The 16866-nt window shown below is 37.1% G+C and overlaps 1 protein-coding gene across 1 annotated transcript in view; it reads right to left on the reverse strand.

Moving 5' to 3' along the window:
* Window positions 1-16098, reverse strand: part of LOC121337750 (dynein heavy chain 5, axonemal-like) — a 152442-nt gene extending 136344 nt beyond the window's left edge. Inside the window, exons 1-13 of the mRNA XM_041408038.1 lie at window positions 15936-16098; window positions 13056-13156; window positions 11405-11593; window positions 11218-11292; window positions 8822-8908; window positions 7651-7722; window positions 6973-7074; window positions 5878-6064; window positions 5003-5168; window positions 4794-4887; window positions 3554-3652; window positions 2019-2200; window positions 532-651 (exon numbers count right to left, since the gene is read on the reverse strand). Of these exons, the coding sequence (XP_041263972.1) occupies window positions 532-651; window positions 2019-2200; window positions 3554-3652; window positions 4794-4887; window positions 5003-5168; window positions 5878-6064; window positions 6973-7074; window positions 7651-7722; window positions 8822-8908; window positions 11218-11292; window positions 11405-11593; window positions 13056-13156; window positions 15936-16098 (1637 nt within the window). The remainder of the gene's footprint in view (window positions 1-531; window positions 652-2018; window positions 2201-3553; window positions 3653-4793; window positions 4888-5002; window positions 5169-5877; window positions 6065-6972; window positions 7075-7650; window positions 7723-8821; window positions 8909-11217; window positions 11293-11404; window positions 11594-13055; window positions 13157-15935) is intronic.
* Between the last annotated feature and the right edge of the window lie 768 nt (window positions 16099-16866).

The following is a 16866-nucleotide window of genomic DNA, read 5'->3' on the forward strand; positions in this document are numbered from 1 at the left end:
CAAAAAACATTCAAACTCATATATATAAACCAGAAAATGCTTAATCCTTACATGTAAATTAAAAGCCTTAACCACATTTCACAGGAGTAACTCTTTCAAGTAAGATATTTGCAGGAGAAGAAAATACGAACAATACCAAGAAATGCCCCATGATTTAAGTCAATACAGGTAAAACACTCCTTGGCATTGTGATAGAGAAGCGAGCTCAAAGCTGACTGAATTCCCTGAAAGTGTTTTCACTTATATTCATGATTCAAATTTTTTACGATTTTATACCATGCATATTTATTTGTACTCATTTAACAAATGACTAATTTCCCCTGAAGTCCCATTGGACACGTGCTGAATCAACAAGTGACTGCCAAAAGCCTGGTTTATTCCTGAATAAAAATTAAAAGGTCATCTTCTGATTATAAAAAGTACTTCATCTTAATTGAATATTTAGCTTTTCTTTTACCCAGCAGTTATAATTACATCTCATTTATAAATTGTACTCATCAATATGATTCAATATTGGAGTGAGTTATTTACCTGATATTAAACTGTTTGTAACTTGGATTTTCCTTTAGCTCTTTCCTAATTTTCTGAAAGGATGCTTGGTACTTTTCTTTGAGGAAAATGCATTGTTGTATCCTCTTTAGCAGTTCTTGCCTGAAGAAGAAAATACAGAAGACAGAGAATCATTCTAAGGTCTTTAAAAGAGTATAAATAAAAATAAAACATTTTAGTCAAATGCGCGACTTTGCAAAATAAGAACACAAAATTATACACTACATGAAAAACACTCAAAATGTGATCATTTTGATTCAAAAGGTTTTGAATTGAACCTGTTATCTAGATTGGATATTTTTATCTTGGGTTTGTTGTCATCAGTCCAAGACTTGCATGTCCAACTTGCAGTCCACAAAGGATGTATAACAGGTTAATTCTGGCTACCAAATGCCTGCAGTTTGCAAGTTCCTCATCTTGTGCAGTTGCCCATTCCTCATCTGAGTATTGCTGATTGGTTTTCCTTTGTTTGTTTGGGGTTTTTTTTCTAAGCAGACAAAACTGGAGAAGTATTTTTCCACACTAAAATGAGGATGAGGAGAGTCCTGTTTCTTTAAAAAGATACACCAGGAAGAACTTAGTTCCTAAGGGCACAGATAGTTACATCTTACACACAATTGTTCATTAACTCTGAAGGGCCACATGAGATGCACAGATGAGGCATGGAAACCAGCCATAAGACTATTCTAAAAGACTATTCCAATGATTAATTTCCTAGTTGACAACTTCAGATGTCATGTTCATCTTAACTTCTCTCTGTGGTTTCCCCCTTCTTTTTTTGCATGAAAATAATTGACCTGCTCTTATAGTATGTGTTCTTCCTATATTACCTGCACTTGTCATCCTTCAGATACACTTGTTCTGCCAGTGACATCAGCATTCACCACCCAATGAATAAGTTTCATACAAACACCTCGGTACTTCCATTTATGCTGAGTGTAGCACTTGGGCAAGTAGCTGTAGAGCAACTAACTCACCCCTTCCCTGAAATGTCCCACAATAAAACTGAGCTGTGATTTTGGTCCTGCTATATATTCTTCCCTTCCTCAAACTATCTTTCATGTCCAGTAACAGCAAAATAAAAATTTTGGATGGAACTTTTTCAGTCTGTCCTTGGAGCTTTTTTATGAAGTATTTCAGCTCCCAGTTCCAATTTCTTAAGTGTGTTTTGGTCTAAAAAAAATCCATGTGGACAATACATCGAGTGTTGCATACTAGCATATATTGCACAGTTTTATTTGCAAGAACAGTTTTTTTCAAAACACATTGTAAATTAGTTTTTGCAGAGTACTTAATTCTACACAGAATTAGTAGTTGCCAGCTTAAAATTAACACAGGAATCAGTGACAATGATTCCTGTAGAAGGACAAAGGGCTACTTAAATTTACCTATTAATCATCTTGATGATTAATCTGTAATTTTACTTCTAATATCAACAACAGAAAAAGAAATTATTAAAATTTTATCACCTGTCCAGGTCCCAGATTTTTGAAATCCCTTCACATAGATAGGTCTTGCATGTGTTAATCATTTGATTGGTGATTTTAAGAAACAGGGATGTCATGTGTTCTGATGTGTTGTAGTATGGTGATGTACAGTAGATCATAAAGACAGTGTTCATTAAGCTGGGAATGTGTTCCATCACTGTTACCTGTAACAGAAGAAAAAAAAAAAAAAAAAAAGGGAAAGAGAGAAATCAGAAAGAAATCAGACAGAAAGACAGAGTTTCCTGAAATTTAACACAATTAAAAGTGTGACAGCTCTGGAAATATGTTTACCAGTGGACAAACATCTTTTTGTGTTTTTTGCCATTATAAAATGGATCATCCAATTCACTATCACACCTTGATCAAGTCAAAAAGCATGGGAAAAGGGCAATGAATAAGTGAATAGGTCTTTTACAGATTGGGATTTTCCACAGGAAAACCAGAGGCTCTACTCTGCTTGGCCATGGCCTCTAGTATAAGAAGGTGCTGCAATCTGCTTTGCAGAGGAAAATACTACCTGAGGAAAAGAGGTCATACACTGCTGGAAAAGAGCTGGATTTCTGCAGGAAAGACAACAAGAAAGTTGGCCTTTGCTCATTTTGTCTAGATCTCTACAGAAGAGAAATCCAGAAGGGGGAGGCTAGGTAAAAATAATCTCACTTTCATTGGACACAACTATAGAGTTTTCTTTCCCACATAAATATTTCAGAGAAATGCATGCAAGACAGATACACTGAGAATCCAAAACAAGAGACTGGTCTAGAAAATAATAAAAAAAAGTATGGCAAATGTGTCTAAAAGTCAAGTCCAATATGGCAGAACAGTGAATATTTGCAAAAGAAGTGCAGTGTAAAATAGCAGAATGGATTCAAAAGAGATGAAGCTTTGAAAATATAATTTAGAAAAATTGCTACCAGCTGGATTATATGTAATTGTTCTGAACTATGTAAGCTTACACAATTTTACCTAGTGCCTGTATAGTTAAAAATCATATTCTCACTTTAAAAAATGAACTCTGAGACCCATATGGTTATGAAAATAAATTTTATTGACAGTGCAACCTACAAGAGAAAGAGCTTTAATCTGTAAAATAAGTGGAAGCCGACGAATTTCAGCTCAACCCAAGATTTAAGATAATTTTATGACCTATGCAATAAAACAATCCCAAGTAATTCCTAACTAAAGCATGCAGACAGAAGAGCTGCCATATGTGAGACCCAAGCTCACAAAGGCAATTCAGATCATTACTGGGTTAACAAAAACACAATGTGATGCTTATTTTTTTCATATCCTTCAATTAACTTCTGTAATGATGACTACTTAACAAAAGGTATTTTATTATTATCTGGTTAATTCAAAATCAGTAGGCTCAATTAACTAATGCCTAAGGAGTTAAGATGTCCACTAATAGTTAAGTGAAAGAGCTAAACATTAAAAGGGAAAATAGCTTTTTTACATCAACAAAAGCCCTTCCTTTCTTTTTTGAATTTCACATTAAGTGCCTTTACAGTACTTACAGGTGAAGCACAGGCAAGTGGACCAAAAAATTTATCCAATGTATATAAATATCTCACATTGTCCTTAGCTTCATTGGCAGCAATTGTTATACTACTGTCCTGAAGGGATGAGAGAAAAAAAGAAAGGAATAGAATGATTACTGTGAAAATTTTCTGAACAGGTTCTTTCTCTTTTACAGCACACAAGGCTATGATTAAATCTTACACTTTCCCACAGAAGTGCTTTCAAATATGTATTTATTTTTCACATGAGAAATAAATGCTTCTACATGCAAAAATTGCTAAGAACTTCCAAGGTCAGAAACATTTTGGATGTGATTTAAAAGAAGTCCTTACTTAGACCTCCAAAGCTTTTTCCTCCTTATGGATCCAACTTAGATTTTAGAATGGTTTCTACACAGGAACCATTCTACAGAACTTAGACAAGATCCCTGAAATGGTACCAGGGTGCTTCCCAACGTTGTTTAATAAACACTTGTGGGGACAATGAGTTCACAACTAATGCCTGTATATCCTTATATTCATGTCAGGTGGAACTATTCACTACTTAGAGGGCTAGTTCATAGGATGAAAGAAATGTAGTTCATCATCCTTGGCTCGTACTGGCTCTGTACAGACATTTTCACTTATCCAAACTCCATTTATCATAAAAGTCTGCAAATATGGTAATCACAAAATCAAAAACCTTTCCTGGTCTATTCTTAAAACAGTAGAATAGTTTCTTAAGCAATAGAAGACCTACATTCTGGGGGTGGGGGTGGGTGGGGGTCTTATTGACTGTATATGACCTACAGCTTATTTTCTGGCTTGCCCACAATTGTGCTGATAACTTTACATTACAGATATCCATTTATATGAAGTAGCAGTTATGCCACTAGAAGTCTGCTCTCAACAATTCTAAAAGCATTATGAAGGACTTTCAGACTTCTACAGCTGGCCTGCACAGGGTTCAGCTTGTCAGAGACAAAAAATGTTGTATCGCTGCACTACTTTACTTTCACACAAGCTTTCCACTTATAATGTTAATAAAAGCAGCATTACAAAAGCACTGACTTCAAGTTATCTATTTAATTTCAAGATCATTGATGCCATATGCTCCAACAAATGGATAATAAACCACAGTGTAAAACCAGCATAAACAATCAAAGTTATTTTTATTTTTAGCATTGTGTTCAGTTCTCTATCTATCACAATACAGTACTGTAATAATTTAAAATTCTAATTAGAAAGTAGTAATTACCAGTTCCTTCCACTGCTGTAGTGTCTTTGATCTTGCTGCCTGAAGAATACTTATAATTTTCTTTACTTTTGAACTCTTGATCTCATCTAAAAGGCTTTGAAGAAAGAAACATACTTAATACTCTCTCTCTCTGGAATAAAAGTTTACACTTATTTTCAAAAAAATCCTTTTTTTTTATGATGCTGTGAGAAATAATTCAGGGATTTCACCTGTTAAATGATGACATTCTTGACTTCCAGTGTTCCAGCTCTGCAGATGGACCAACATCATCAGCTTCTCTTCTAATTTGCTCACTCTCCACTAAAACTTGTCTAATCTGTTTGGTCCAAATCATGACTACTTCTTCAAGTTTCTCAGTGACCTCTCTGTTAGTGCCTTCAAAACCATAGAATTGGACAGTTTTATAAGCACCAAGAAATAAATACAGAAATTTAAACTACAGAAGCTAAGTGTTCTTGCCAAACATAATGTGAGACTCTGTAAACTCTGTATATTTGAATCACTGACCAGCAGGAAAAGATTAAGACTGTAACAACAAGGTGCGAACACACAATACTTGTGTCTACCTACTCTGTTACTATTGCATATCCTTTACAATAGAAACAGTTAGAAATACAGTGGGTCCACAAGAAATGGTAGAAAGCTACTGTTGAAAGAGACATAATTACCCTTTTTCTTCCAAAAAATATACGTAAATAAGTAATTTTTTAATAAATACAGGTGGTTTTATTCACAGAGTCAGACAACATTGAATAGGATTTTCCCAGTATCAAAGAAAGTGAATAGTACACACACTAGTATATGGATTCACTCAGCAACTACTTGGCTAGCAAACTAGGAGGGATTCAGACAACAGCTTGCATGGTATATCAAGCAACTACCTAATTCTTTAAGATCTATGAAGTAAAGTATGGGCAAATGATTGATGGTCTTATAATTAAACAATCACAAACCTGGCAAGAGTAAGCAGAAAAATGTAAACAGCTCAGGGAAAATGAATTAATTCTTCAAAGTAAATTTTTACTTATAACATTTATTTTATAAACAGCTTCATTTTGTTTGCTTTGGTGTAGGAATTACTCACCTGCAGTTATGTAGTCAGATGGGTTCTGTAAGTTTCTGACATAAACATCAATATCCACTTTTGTGAGCTGAATTTTATCTTCTATATTCTGTCTAGATGATGACAAAGTACCCACAAATTTATCCACTGCATACAGAAAGTCTTGTATCTGGCTGTTCTTCAAGCCTTCTTTCACAGCTCCCCAGTTCTGATTATTTTATGATTTATGCAAAAATAAAAAAGTGAGGGTTGTGCTTACTTTTTTTTTTTTTTGACCACAAAAGGTATTTTTTCTTTAGAAAAGCTTCATTATTCATGGCAGTGTAGAAAGATTTATCAACATGACCTTTAAAATATACTCATTGAAACTTTAAAGCATGCATTGATTTAATTACTCAGTAAGACAAGAAGAGGCAGACAAGCAAGAGACTCTAAGAAATAAAAGTCTCTGACTTGACTCTGAAGTCAGCTGTCACTGATTTTACACTGGATTGTATTTTGTTTAATTTTTTTTTCTCCTTCTGAACAGAGACAACAGACTCTAAAGTCGCTTTCTGCTCGGGGGGAGAGAAAACGACAGCGTATGGCAGCAGCATACAACACCACCATTCTCAGCAGACAGTGAGCTTCTTTGTACTTGCCACCTCTGAACGTGTGCTTCCAGAGGCCCCTGAACAAACAGATGCTTTACAAGTGCCACAGAATGAGGACAACTCAAAGAAGCTGGATATTCTGAATATAACATTGTTCATGCTGTCCATGCTCCAAGAATAGTCATGGACTAATCCCTTGTGCTGCCAAAACTGGACACTTTTTACAATCCAGGTTTAATCTAGTTTTCATAAAGTCATCACAGCTTTACCTCAGTATGGTTGCTGTGTTCTCCTTTGTCATAATAATTAAAGCTGGCACTATTGCTAGAAAATAAACAGTAGCTACATGAATTTCAAACATTTGTTTATGTACAAATTGCATTACTCTCATAAAGGCCTATATTAGACTTTTATCTTCTTATATTCTCTGTTCTAGGTCCAAGAGAAGCACAAACAGAATTGCAGCAGCCACATGCCTTACTTCCATGTGTTCTTGAGAAAAAAAGACTGATTGTTTGATTACCTGTTGGGATTTCAGCGCTGGTATCATGATCTGGGACAAGAAGAATTCCAGGCCCTGAAGAATATTTCCATTAGTACAGTCAAACATGCCAAAATTCACCTCCTTTGGGAAGAAACAAAAATTAGCCCAATGCATGTCGGCTTCTGCAGCATTACACTATTTGAGTGAAATTTAGATACATGGCAGACACATTCACAGTCCATAACTATGCAACACGAGTATCTCTGAAAGTCAGAAAAGGCTGTTACAGTACTTTTTTATACACAACGAACTATGAGAGACTGGAAAACCTTTTGTTAGTTTCAAAACTTATCTTTATCTTAAAAGTCTAAAAGATACAGTTTAAGTGCATCATTTCAATAATTTAGGCTCATTACTTAAAATAAGATCTTCCAGTTTAAGTCCTTATTCCCTACTGTCATTAAATTTTATATTTCAATGACTAATTAATAATGATTTTTATTAATTAAACTCTTGGGTTTTAATAATACTGCAGTAGCTAATTTATAAATCATTAGAATTTTATCACAAATGCTTACTCTTATGAAAAAGAACTTCTGTTAACCATAAAACTAGACATTTTCATGACAGCATTCCCCATTTTTTTCTGACTCCAGTTGCATGAATAAAGGTCTGAGAAAATATGAACATGTGAATACTGCATGAGTTTGCTCTGACCTGAGAGACATTTGATGCAGTTATAACTTCATCTGATGTTCTTAGGAAAAATGCACAAGTTCCTGTAAAGTCCTGAAAATAGGACCAAATGCATACAGTTAAAAAGAACACAAGTATACAATAAAAGTATTTTACTTTAAAGTTTACCTACCCTAAAAATGTGCTGAAAACAAAACAGTAAAAAATAAATTACTAAAAGAGATAGTGAAACTGTTTGCAGGATATTTGAAAATCTGTCCTTCTCAAATCAAATACTGGTTTTACCCTGTCTGACACAAGAATGCAAAAAATTCCCTTTTGGACAGACTGGTGCACCTCTACTAAGAAAATGCAGTTCAGGGAGAATTTGTGAGGTAGGCTATTTCTTGTTATTGTACTTGAAAGATGCTTATTTTACTTATTTATCTATTAAACCTAATAAAAACTCAACCGCAACAAATTTGAAAATCCATTCTGGTTGGCCCAATTGGCAGTGGAATGAAAGTCACTTTTCCCCTGAAAGCAAGAAAGAATTCTTCTGCTATGTCTTTTCTGGCATTACAATGTTGCCATAAGCTCTTTGGGGGTGACAAGAAACAACAACAATAAGAACAAAAATGAAAACTAAAGCATCACCAGGGCATATTGAAAGACCATTGTATATGAAGAGCCAATTTCCCCCAAAAGAGATGGAAAAAATCAAAATTAATCAAAAATCTTAATGATGACTCTGAATATGCTGTTGACTAACGCTTGATATTACAGGGAGGAGATTATTATAAGAATTTGAATGGAAGAAAGGAATTATTAAAGGTATTTTTTGAGTAATGTGCAGTGTTATTATAAGAAAGGGCATAGAAAACCACTGAAAAACTGCACTTTTAAACTAGAAGTGCACAAGCCCTGGAAAACAATTAACATGCAGTCACTAAAAAATTGTTAGGCTCTGCAATTTTTAACAAGGATTTATTTGACCTGCTCTCCTCTCAGACAGTGAAATCACTACTTCTTTACTGATGAAGGCCAACTTCAGCTCAAGAAATGCTGGGAGACCCTGCATTATAAGAACAGGGACTAAGTACTTAAATATCTATCCAAGGATTACAAAAAATTGTATAACACTGCAGAACAGTTAAGCCTTTTCAATATTTTACATTTTAAATGTCATCTAAAGATCTTTTTTCAACCATACCTCAGTGGAACCCATGGCAATAAATAAATTCTTCTGAGCCAAATTGTTTGCTGATCCATCTGGCCTCAATGATGCATTCGACTTTTGCTAGCAATTAAAATATAAAAAAGAGGTTAATAAAGTAAAAACTACATCATACAAATACTTCCTCCATTTTAATATGTGAATTATAACTAAGTCCATTTTCATTCAGCTTGTAATTCCCAGGTACAAATCATGAGGTTTGCATTCTCTAGAGAATAAGCTTTGCCTGAATCCCAGTAAACAGTTTCACAGACCCATTCTTTCAGGAAAAAAACCCCAAAAAACAACAATAACAAAAACAAGAAGGGGGAAAAGTCTCAGAAAAGAAAAGAAAATTAAATCTGAAGTGATTCCTACTGAAACTTCCTCTATGAAAACAAATTGAATGTCTCACAGAAACAGTCATATGCTTGGTCTGCAAAGTCAAAATGTAACTGTGAATGGGACTCACAAGCAATGCCATCAGCTAGATCCTGTCAACAATGCAAAGAAATTTATCTTTCTGCCCATTTCTTTAACCAGACATCACAGAAAAATTTTCTCCCAGGGAAGCCTTGCTGCCACTGGTCCCTCTCCACTGACATGTAGCTTTAAACTCTTCTCTTTGAAGCAATAATAAAGCCTAAACCTAATAAAGACCTGCTTCCTCTAATTATGTGTCATGTATTTTGGAAAATAACTTGGAAGAATGTGACAGAAAAAAATGTGGGACAAGCTTGCAGGTTTATCTCTCTTTAAAGTTGAGGAGAGCATTCTTTCTAGGAAGTCAAGTGTTCAGCTCCTGCTAGACTGAATATATAATGTGTGATATACAGGGGTGGCTCCTCACTTCCACCCCAAATCAGCATCTGCTGACCCCTGCACATGGTTTCAAGTGAACATCATGCATCTGAGATGGTGAAAAAAGAGATGAGAAGTAGCAAAGAAAGGATCTTTGATAAATCTTGGTAAGGACATGCCTACTAGTCAGGCCAATAGTCTGCCCTGCTTAATATTTTGTTTCCAAGAACAACAGGGCAAGCACATCTAATACTGCCCTTGAGTAAACTCCAATTCTCCAACGTGCTTGAAATCAAATTGTTGACAGAACAGTCAAATTAACGAGATCTCTTCACTCATCAGAATGTGGTGAAAGATGCTAGAGCTATACTTTCCATCAGAAACATTTTTATGCTATGCTGCTTCTGAAACAGAACTCTCACAAATTTTTTTTAATGGTTAAAACAGTCAAAAAAAAAAAAATGCAGCAATGAAATGTTTCATTTAACCCAGGCTAGGCATTTATTCCTATTTGTCAGTTAAGGAAAATAGTGTCAAGATTTTTAGTTTCATCTTGATTTAAGTCAGAGAACAAGATATTCATCCCAGAAATGTGCATGCCTAGTCCCAGTGTAATGAAAAACTGATTAAACTGTTTTGACAGCAAAGTTCATTCTGTGCTTTGCAAAGTCTCTAAGCAATTCCAGCAACACTCAAAAGTTCTTTTAATTTATCTAGGTTATAGTGATTCTGTAATTCATTCTGCATTTAACTGATGATCAAGAATTATCAGTTGAGGAGTTTGTCTCCTCAACGAGCCCAAAATACCACCACAGGGTGAATTAGCTCTCCCTACCACGGCTCCTCACTGGCACAATTTGAAAGGACTGATGAAGGACTTCTGCAGTTCTGGAAGCCCACAACAGTTGTGTTAGGCAATGCCAAGGTCACTTGGCACCTTCTGATATCACGTACTCAGTGGAAGCTAAACAAATTCTTTCACTCTTTATGCAGAGGCTTCTCCTTCTCAAAACACAAAGGGAGAAAAATACAACTTGGGGACCACAACTACCTTATTTCTAGTCACAGTTTTTCAAGCTTATTTTCTGCAGAATGGGACAGACCTGAATTTGATGCCACCTTAATTTAGAAAGAAATTGCATCGTTTTTCACCCCCTTGAATAAGAGCTTTGTCCATAATGGAGTTGGTGCAGTTCAAACCAAAAGAAAATAAACTTGTTCTTACACAAACAGCTTCCCCATTCCTATAATACTTATGCTAGCTAATCTAGTGTTTTAAACTCTGAATACCATGAACACTTTGTCTCAGTTATCTCTATCACTTTTGAAATCTGAATTTTTACTTGGCCATTTTAAAATTTTCTCTTGTGAAAACAAGAACAGTATCAAACTACACCACAAGGCATCCTGCAATTTCCATGTAAGACAAGACAGAAGTATTTAAACAGTGAGACCCAAGTTCTTTCTACACTGGCATAAATAGCAAAACAAAAAAATCCATTAATATTTTTTGAATTCTGCAACAGTCATGAGATTAATCATTTTTTTTAAAATGCAAATTAGCTTTTGCAGAAGCAATAATGAAAACATACCTGCAATACATCTTGGTAAAAGAAGAGCAACTTTTTAAGTCCAGTAGGGGCAAAGAATTGTTCTATTAGTTGAAACTGAAAAAAAAAAAAAAAAAAAAAAGTACAATTGTAGATAACTGTGATATAACTTCAAATCACTGAAAATTTTGGAAATATTTCTTGTAATAACAATTAAATCAGTATTTACCTTGTCATCAGAAATAATAGCCTCCTCCACTTGCTGCTCACTCAAGTCTATCCCATCTGCTAATCTTGATATCAAATATCTGTGTCTTCCATCTATCTGAGCTCTTCTCTCCTCCTTGGTTACCTTGGCTTGCTTGGCTAGTTCTTTTCTGCTTTCACTGGAAAGTACTTTACTTTTCTTAACAGTGGACTACAAAATAGAAGTTTGTTACAGAAAGATTATTTTTCCTCACCTAAAGATCGTATTTTATATTGTTGATCTTTAAGCTGGTTTCATAAACTACATACTAGCAGGAACATGAAAAAATTACATTTAAGGAATGTACAGGGAAAAGAACAGTAATTATTATCTTGCTAGACCAGAGTTATTTCTCAACATAAAGCTGCTTTGAAAACTACATATCTGAAACTCCAGGATCTCAGAACCAAATGTGGATGCACGCTAAGGTCACAATACAAATATAGCACTATAACAGCTCTCATTCAAATCTCAGCTTTGTGAATCCAGGTTCCAAACTTCTCTATGTCCATATTCCAGATTTGGGATCAATCTCTACACTGCCTGTATTTTAATACATAGCATCAAGTTATTACCCTAAAGGAAACAAATAAACCAAATCACTATAAAATCAGTTAATGCAGGAATAAATATACATTTGATGATTAATGTACAGATCATATAAAGGTAGCACCGCAATTATAAAGAGAGAGATTTATGTAAAAAAAGGATTTTCAAAATCATCCTAGTGAACAAGACTGAAAATAGATGTGGTGGCTAACATTTTTAAGTCAACAGGAAATCCTCAGAAGCTATATGGAAAACTAAAGATTTGTGTAAATAAGTGTAAACCACACAGATCATTTCCCTCTACATACAACTCCCACTGACATGAGTATCTGGAGTTTGGAAACATCTGAAGTGTCTCTGTACCTTACAGTGTTTGCTGGACAGAAAAAATATAAATTACCACTTCCCAGTACTCTACACTAATTGGAATTGTAATTAATCATTCCTACTCTTGGATTAAAAAACAAGGAAGCTGGCCAAGTTGCACCTTTGCTTCCTACCATTTAGTCTTACCGCAGAATCTGAATGGATGTTTTCTACCCACCTGCCCTTCTTAGAGACCAGAGACAGTGACAAAGTCTGAATACCTGTAGCTGTTGGTCAGTACTCTTTTGATATCTCTAAAAGCTAATTGTGATTCACCATGTAGTTCCCAACTCATCTGTGTCAGTCTTTTATCATCTCTGGTTTCCATGTCAACAACTGGATCTCTTGGATCTCTTTTTTTGCATATGCCTTCCCCGATGCAGTATGACCTTATTCAAGTATTCTCAAACAACATTCATTTTCATAATGGCAAAGAAAGAATATTAACCAGTGGATGACAAAAAAATATGTCGAAGAACCAAAAATCTGAGCAACACACATTATGAGAACAGAAAGTCAGTGCCCTAACACTGTAGACACTTTTGAGTGGTTCACTATTTCTTTTTCCTTGCAATTAACAGAGACAGAAGGAACTCAGCATGCTTCAATATTAGACAAACTTTTGTCAGTGAAGACTTAAATAAAAATCTATACAGAAGAACATTTAGTGGACAAAAGGCAGTTGAGACACCACCTGTTTTAGAACAAAAACACTTGCCGGAAGAACAGTAGTCAGAGATGATCCTGTGACAGCAGATCCTAGCTCACTGCTCCATGTCTTCAGGTTCCCCCCATGTCTATGATATTTGCTTTCTGTCTCTAGTTAAAAGAAATTACAAGTTCTAATTATTCAAGCACAACAAATGCATTTACAAGACCTGCAGTGTTGTGTCTTCATATTTGCTAGCTAATATCTTCTCATACTGGGGAAAGTGAGACCATTTTATTTCTCAGAAAATGATATTTACATCCCATCATTGGCAGCAAATAGGATCTCCAGTGGAGCATGCAATAATGCTTATGAGCAGTTCACCAAACTTCCATGAATTACTGTTTAATCTATTTTATATAAATAATAAGACTGTGGCTAAAACTCGAATTCTAATAGTACTGATTTCCATATAAATTTTCTATCAAATTGCATCTCTTTTCACCTGATTAATATGTATTCTATAGAGAATCATAGAATGGTTGGGCTTGGAAGGGATACTGCTCAAGCGGGGTTACTTAAAGCAAGTTGTCCAGGACAGTTTCCATATGGCTTTTGAGTAACTCCAAGGATGGAGAATCCATAATCTCCCCTTCTGGGCAATCTGCGCCGGTGCTCGGTCACCTTCACAGTGTTTCCCGATGTTTGAAGAGAACCTCCTGTGTTTCAGTTTCCACCATTCATTACCTCTGGTCCCATCACTGGACACCGTGGAGAAGAGCTTGGCTCTGTCTTCTGTACACCTCATCTTTACACGGAACCTTCAGGCATTTACATGGGTAGATAAGATCCCATTCAGGCCCAGCTCTTACCCTTTCCTCACAGGAGAGGTGTTCTACTGCCTTCATCATTTTCATGGCCCTTCACTGGACTCTTCCCATATATCCATGTCTCTCTTGTACTTGGAAGCCTAAAACTGGACACCCTACTCCAGGTGAGGCCTCACCAGTGTTGAATGAAGAAGATGGATCATGCCCCTTAACCTGCTGGCAATACTCCTTATCCATCCCATGGTATCATCAGCCTCCTTTGTCACAAGAGCCATTCTTGGCTCATGTTCAACTTGCTATCCACTAGGAATCTCAGATTCTTTCCTGTCAATCTGTTTTCCAGCTGTTCAGCCCTCAGCTAGTATTGTTGCATGGACTTGTTCATCCCCAGGTGCAGGAATTTTCTCCAGCCTCTCTAGGCTCCTCTGGATGGCAGCACAACCCTCTGATTCATTGCCCAACCCTCCCTTTTATGTGTTCTCAGCAACCTTGCTGAGGGTTCCCTCTGCCCCATCACCAGATCATTACTGAAGATGTGGAACAGGACTGGACCCCCAGAATATTGACCCCCAGAGTACACTGCTACCCTCTGGGCTCCAGCCAGACTGTGCTGCTGATCACCCTCTGAGCTGGTTCAATGTTTTCAATCCATCTCACTTTCTCCCCAGACAACTCACACTTCCATAGCTTCTCTATGAGGATATTACAGGAGCAAAGGGGAAATTTAAACTGTAACTGCTCATCAGCAGTATTTTGCAACCCAGGAACAATCTGGCATAGAAAGCAAGAAGGTCCAGCTGCAGAAGGGGTTAAACTGGATGGAAGCAGGAAGGAATACAAGTGGCAGAACAATCCATTGTAAGGGAGTATAGTTTCCCTTGGTGATAAGAAACAACCACAGCTTTTTCTTGTAGCCATCCTGGAACGCCTGGCTCAGAATCCACGTTTGGGCAGCAGAGCTGGTGCTGGGGGATGGACCCAAGGCTGGGCTGAGGTGCTTCATGCTGATGCTTACAGGACTGTGCTGGGGCACCTGCATATAAGGAATTGCTTCAAGAAGCATCTTTGCAGACTTTCTGTAGAATCAGTTATGGTTTTAAGACTGTTCAATGCATTGTTTATTATTTTTTTCTATATTTCAGCACAAATGTGTGTCTAACTCACCTCAAGGGGAGTCAACAGGAGAATGTCAAAAGCCTTACTGAAGAAAAGGCAGACCATGGTCACCGCACTCCCCTCACCTACCAAACCAATAATTTCATTTCAAAAGGAAATGAGGTTGTTCACATTTTTTCCCTTGCTAAATGCATGCTGATTACTCCCAGTTGCCTTCATTCTTCATGTGCCTGGAAATGGTGTCCAAGATTCATCACCCCACCACCTTCCCAGGGACTGAGGTGAGGCCAACTAGCCTTTAGTTCTCCTTTTTGCCCTTCTAGCTCTCCTCCAGGCCTAACACCCCTCTCCCAGTTGCCATGAATATTTATTTATTCAGTGCTATCTAACATGATCCTCTTCCACAAGGTCAGTGAATACATAAGCAAAGTGGACATAGGTAAGGGATGCACCCACAGGCACAGAGGTAGATGGCTATGTTCAATAGCCTTTGAACTAACTAATTTAATCTATTACCACTGTTAAAATATTCCAGAAAAACATACCATATTATGTGTCATATTATAAAGTACACTACATTATGGACTACTACTCATTTTTAATTTTTAAAAAAACCAGTTTTATAAACTGGTTTGAATCATGTTACTATGATTCAACACTAGGAAATCTTCTATGGTATCAGAGTTGCTGTGGATGACCCTGTTGATGCATATATATATATATATATATATATATACACACATATATATACATATACATATATATGTGTGTGAAAAAATATACATATATACATAAACATATATGCATTTGTTTATTTATATGTAAATATTTATTTATAAGGCTGGAAACTGCACACTCAGCACACACAGTCCCTACACTAGCAGATTCAGAATAGCACATACAAACTTAAACATTCTACCTAATTTTTGGTTTCTTATTTTCTTCCTGGATTTTTTTTTCCCATACAAAGCTGACATGAAGTACTCATTATTTTTTCCCTTACCTTTTTTTATAGCAATGAGAGGTGGACAGAGATCAATATGAGGTTTAGAAGAAAGTTGTGTTGCTCTCAGTTGCTCGGATTCCTGCTGTGCAGAGTGACCATGAGAGGAACTGGGCTCGTCTCGTCCCCCTAACTCGCTTTCACCTCCTACAGTCTCCTCCATCGGCACCACCCCAGAAAAATCAACCTAAATCAACAATACAGAAAACGACTGCACAGTGTAACATTGTAATAAAGACACTTTCAGTATTTTTATCCCTGTTACAGCAACAATATGATAGACTAGCAAGGAAAGGGGGGCAAAATACCTCTACTTTCAGTCGGTGATTAAAAAAGAGAAGATCTAAGCAGTTTTCGAAATGATAAAATCTTCTTTAAGGGTGCCTGTTACCAAAACTTTATTTCTAATTGCATAACTACAGTTTTTCTCCAGTCAGACTGCCGCAGGTGGGAACTCACGCCTTGAGGGACAGGTTAAGCTCCTTCTGAAGCTCCTGCAGGCGCAGGTCCCGCTGCCAAGTGCCGGCACCGAGCGCCGGCCGCCGCATCCGCCGAGTCCCGAGCGGGTTTTGCCGCCTGCGGTCTCTGCTGGGCCCTTGGAGCCGCTGGCAGCTGCCATGGCAACCCCTACACAAACCCCGCGGGCAGCCCAGCCCCCACCCCGCGCCGCGCCTGCCCCCATTTCCCGCTGGATTCAGCAAGCCGGCGCTCATTTCTTAACCACCCGTCTTTTAGAAAGCGCCGTAGTTTTCTCTTACATATAAATTAAAGCCGGAGCCTCAGCGATTGTGAGGTGCCGAGCCAGGGGAGGTGGTGGTGAGAGCTCCTGACACATCCCTTGGTGGCATGGCAGCGCCCTGGGGTCTGGGCAAGGCGTGAGGAGAAGCCCACACCGCGGGCTGGGTGAGGAGTTGCCCTTCTCCTCTGCCGA

Source organism: Onychostruthus taczanowskii, unplaced genomic scaffold, assembly GCF_017590055.1.
Source record: "Onychostruthus taczanowskii isolate IOZ18803 unplaced genomic scaffold, ASM1759005v1 scaffold29, whole genome shotgun sequence".
NCBI classification, from domain to species: domain Eukaryota; kingdom Metazoa; phylum Chordata; class Aves; order Passeriformes; family Passeridae; genus Onychostruthus; species Onychostruthus taczanowskii.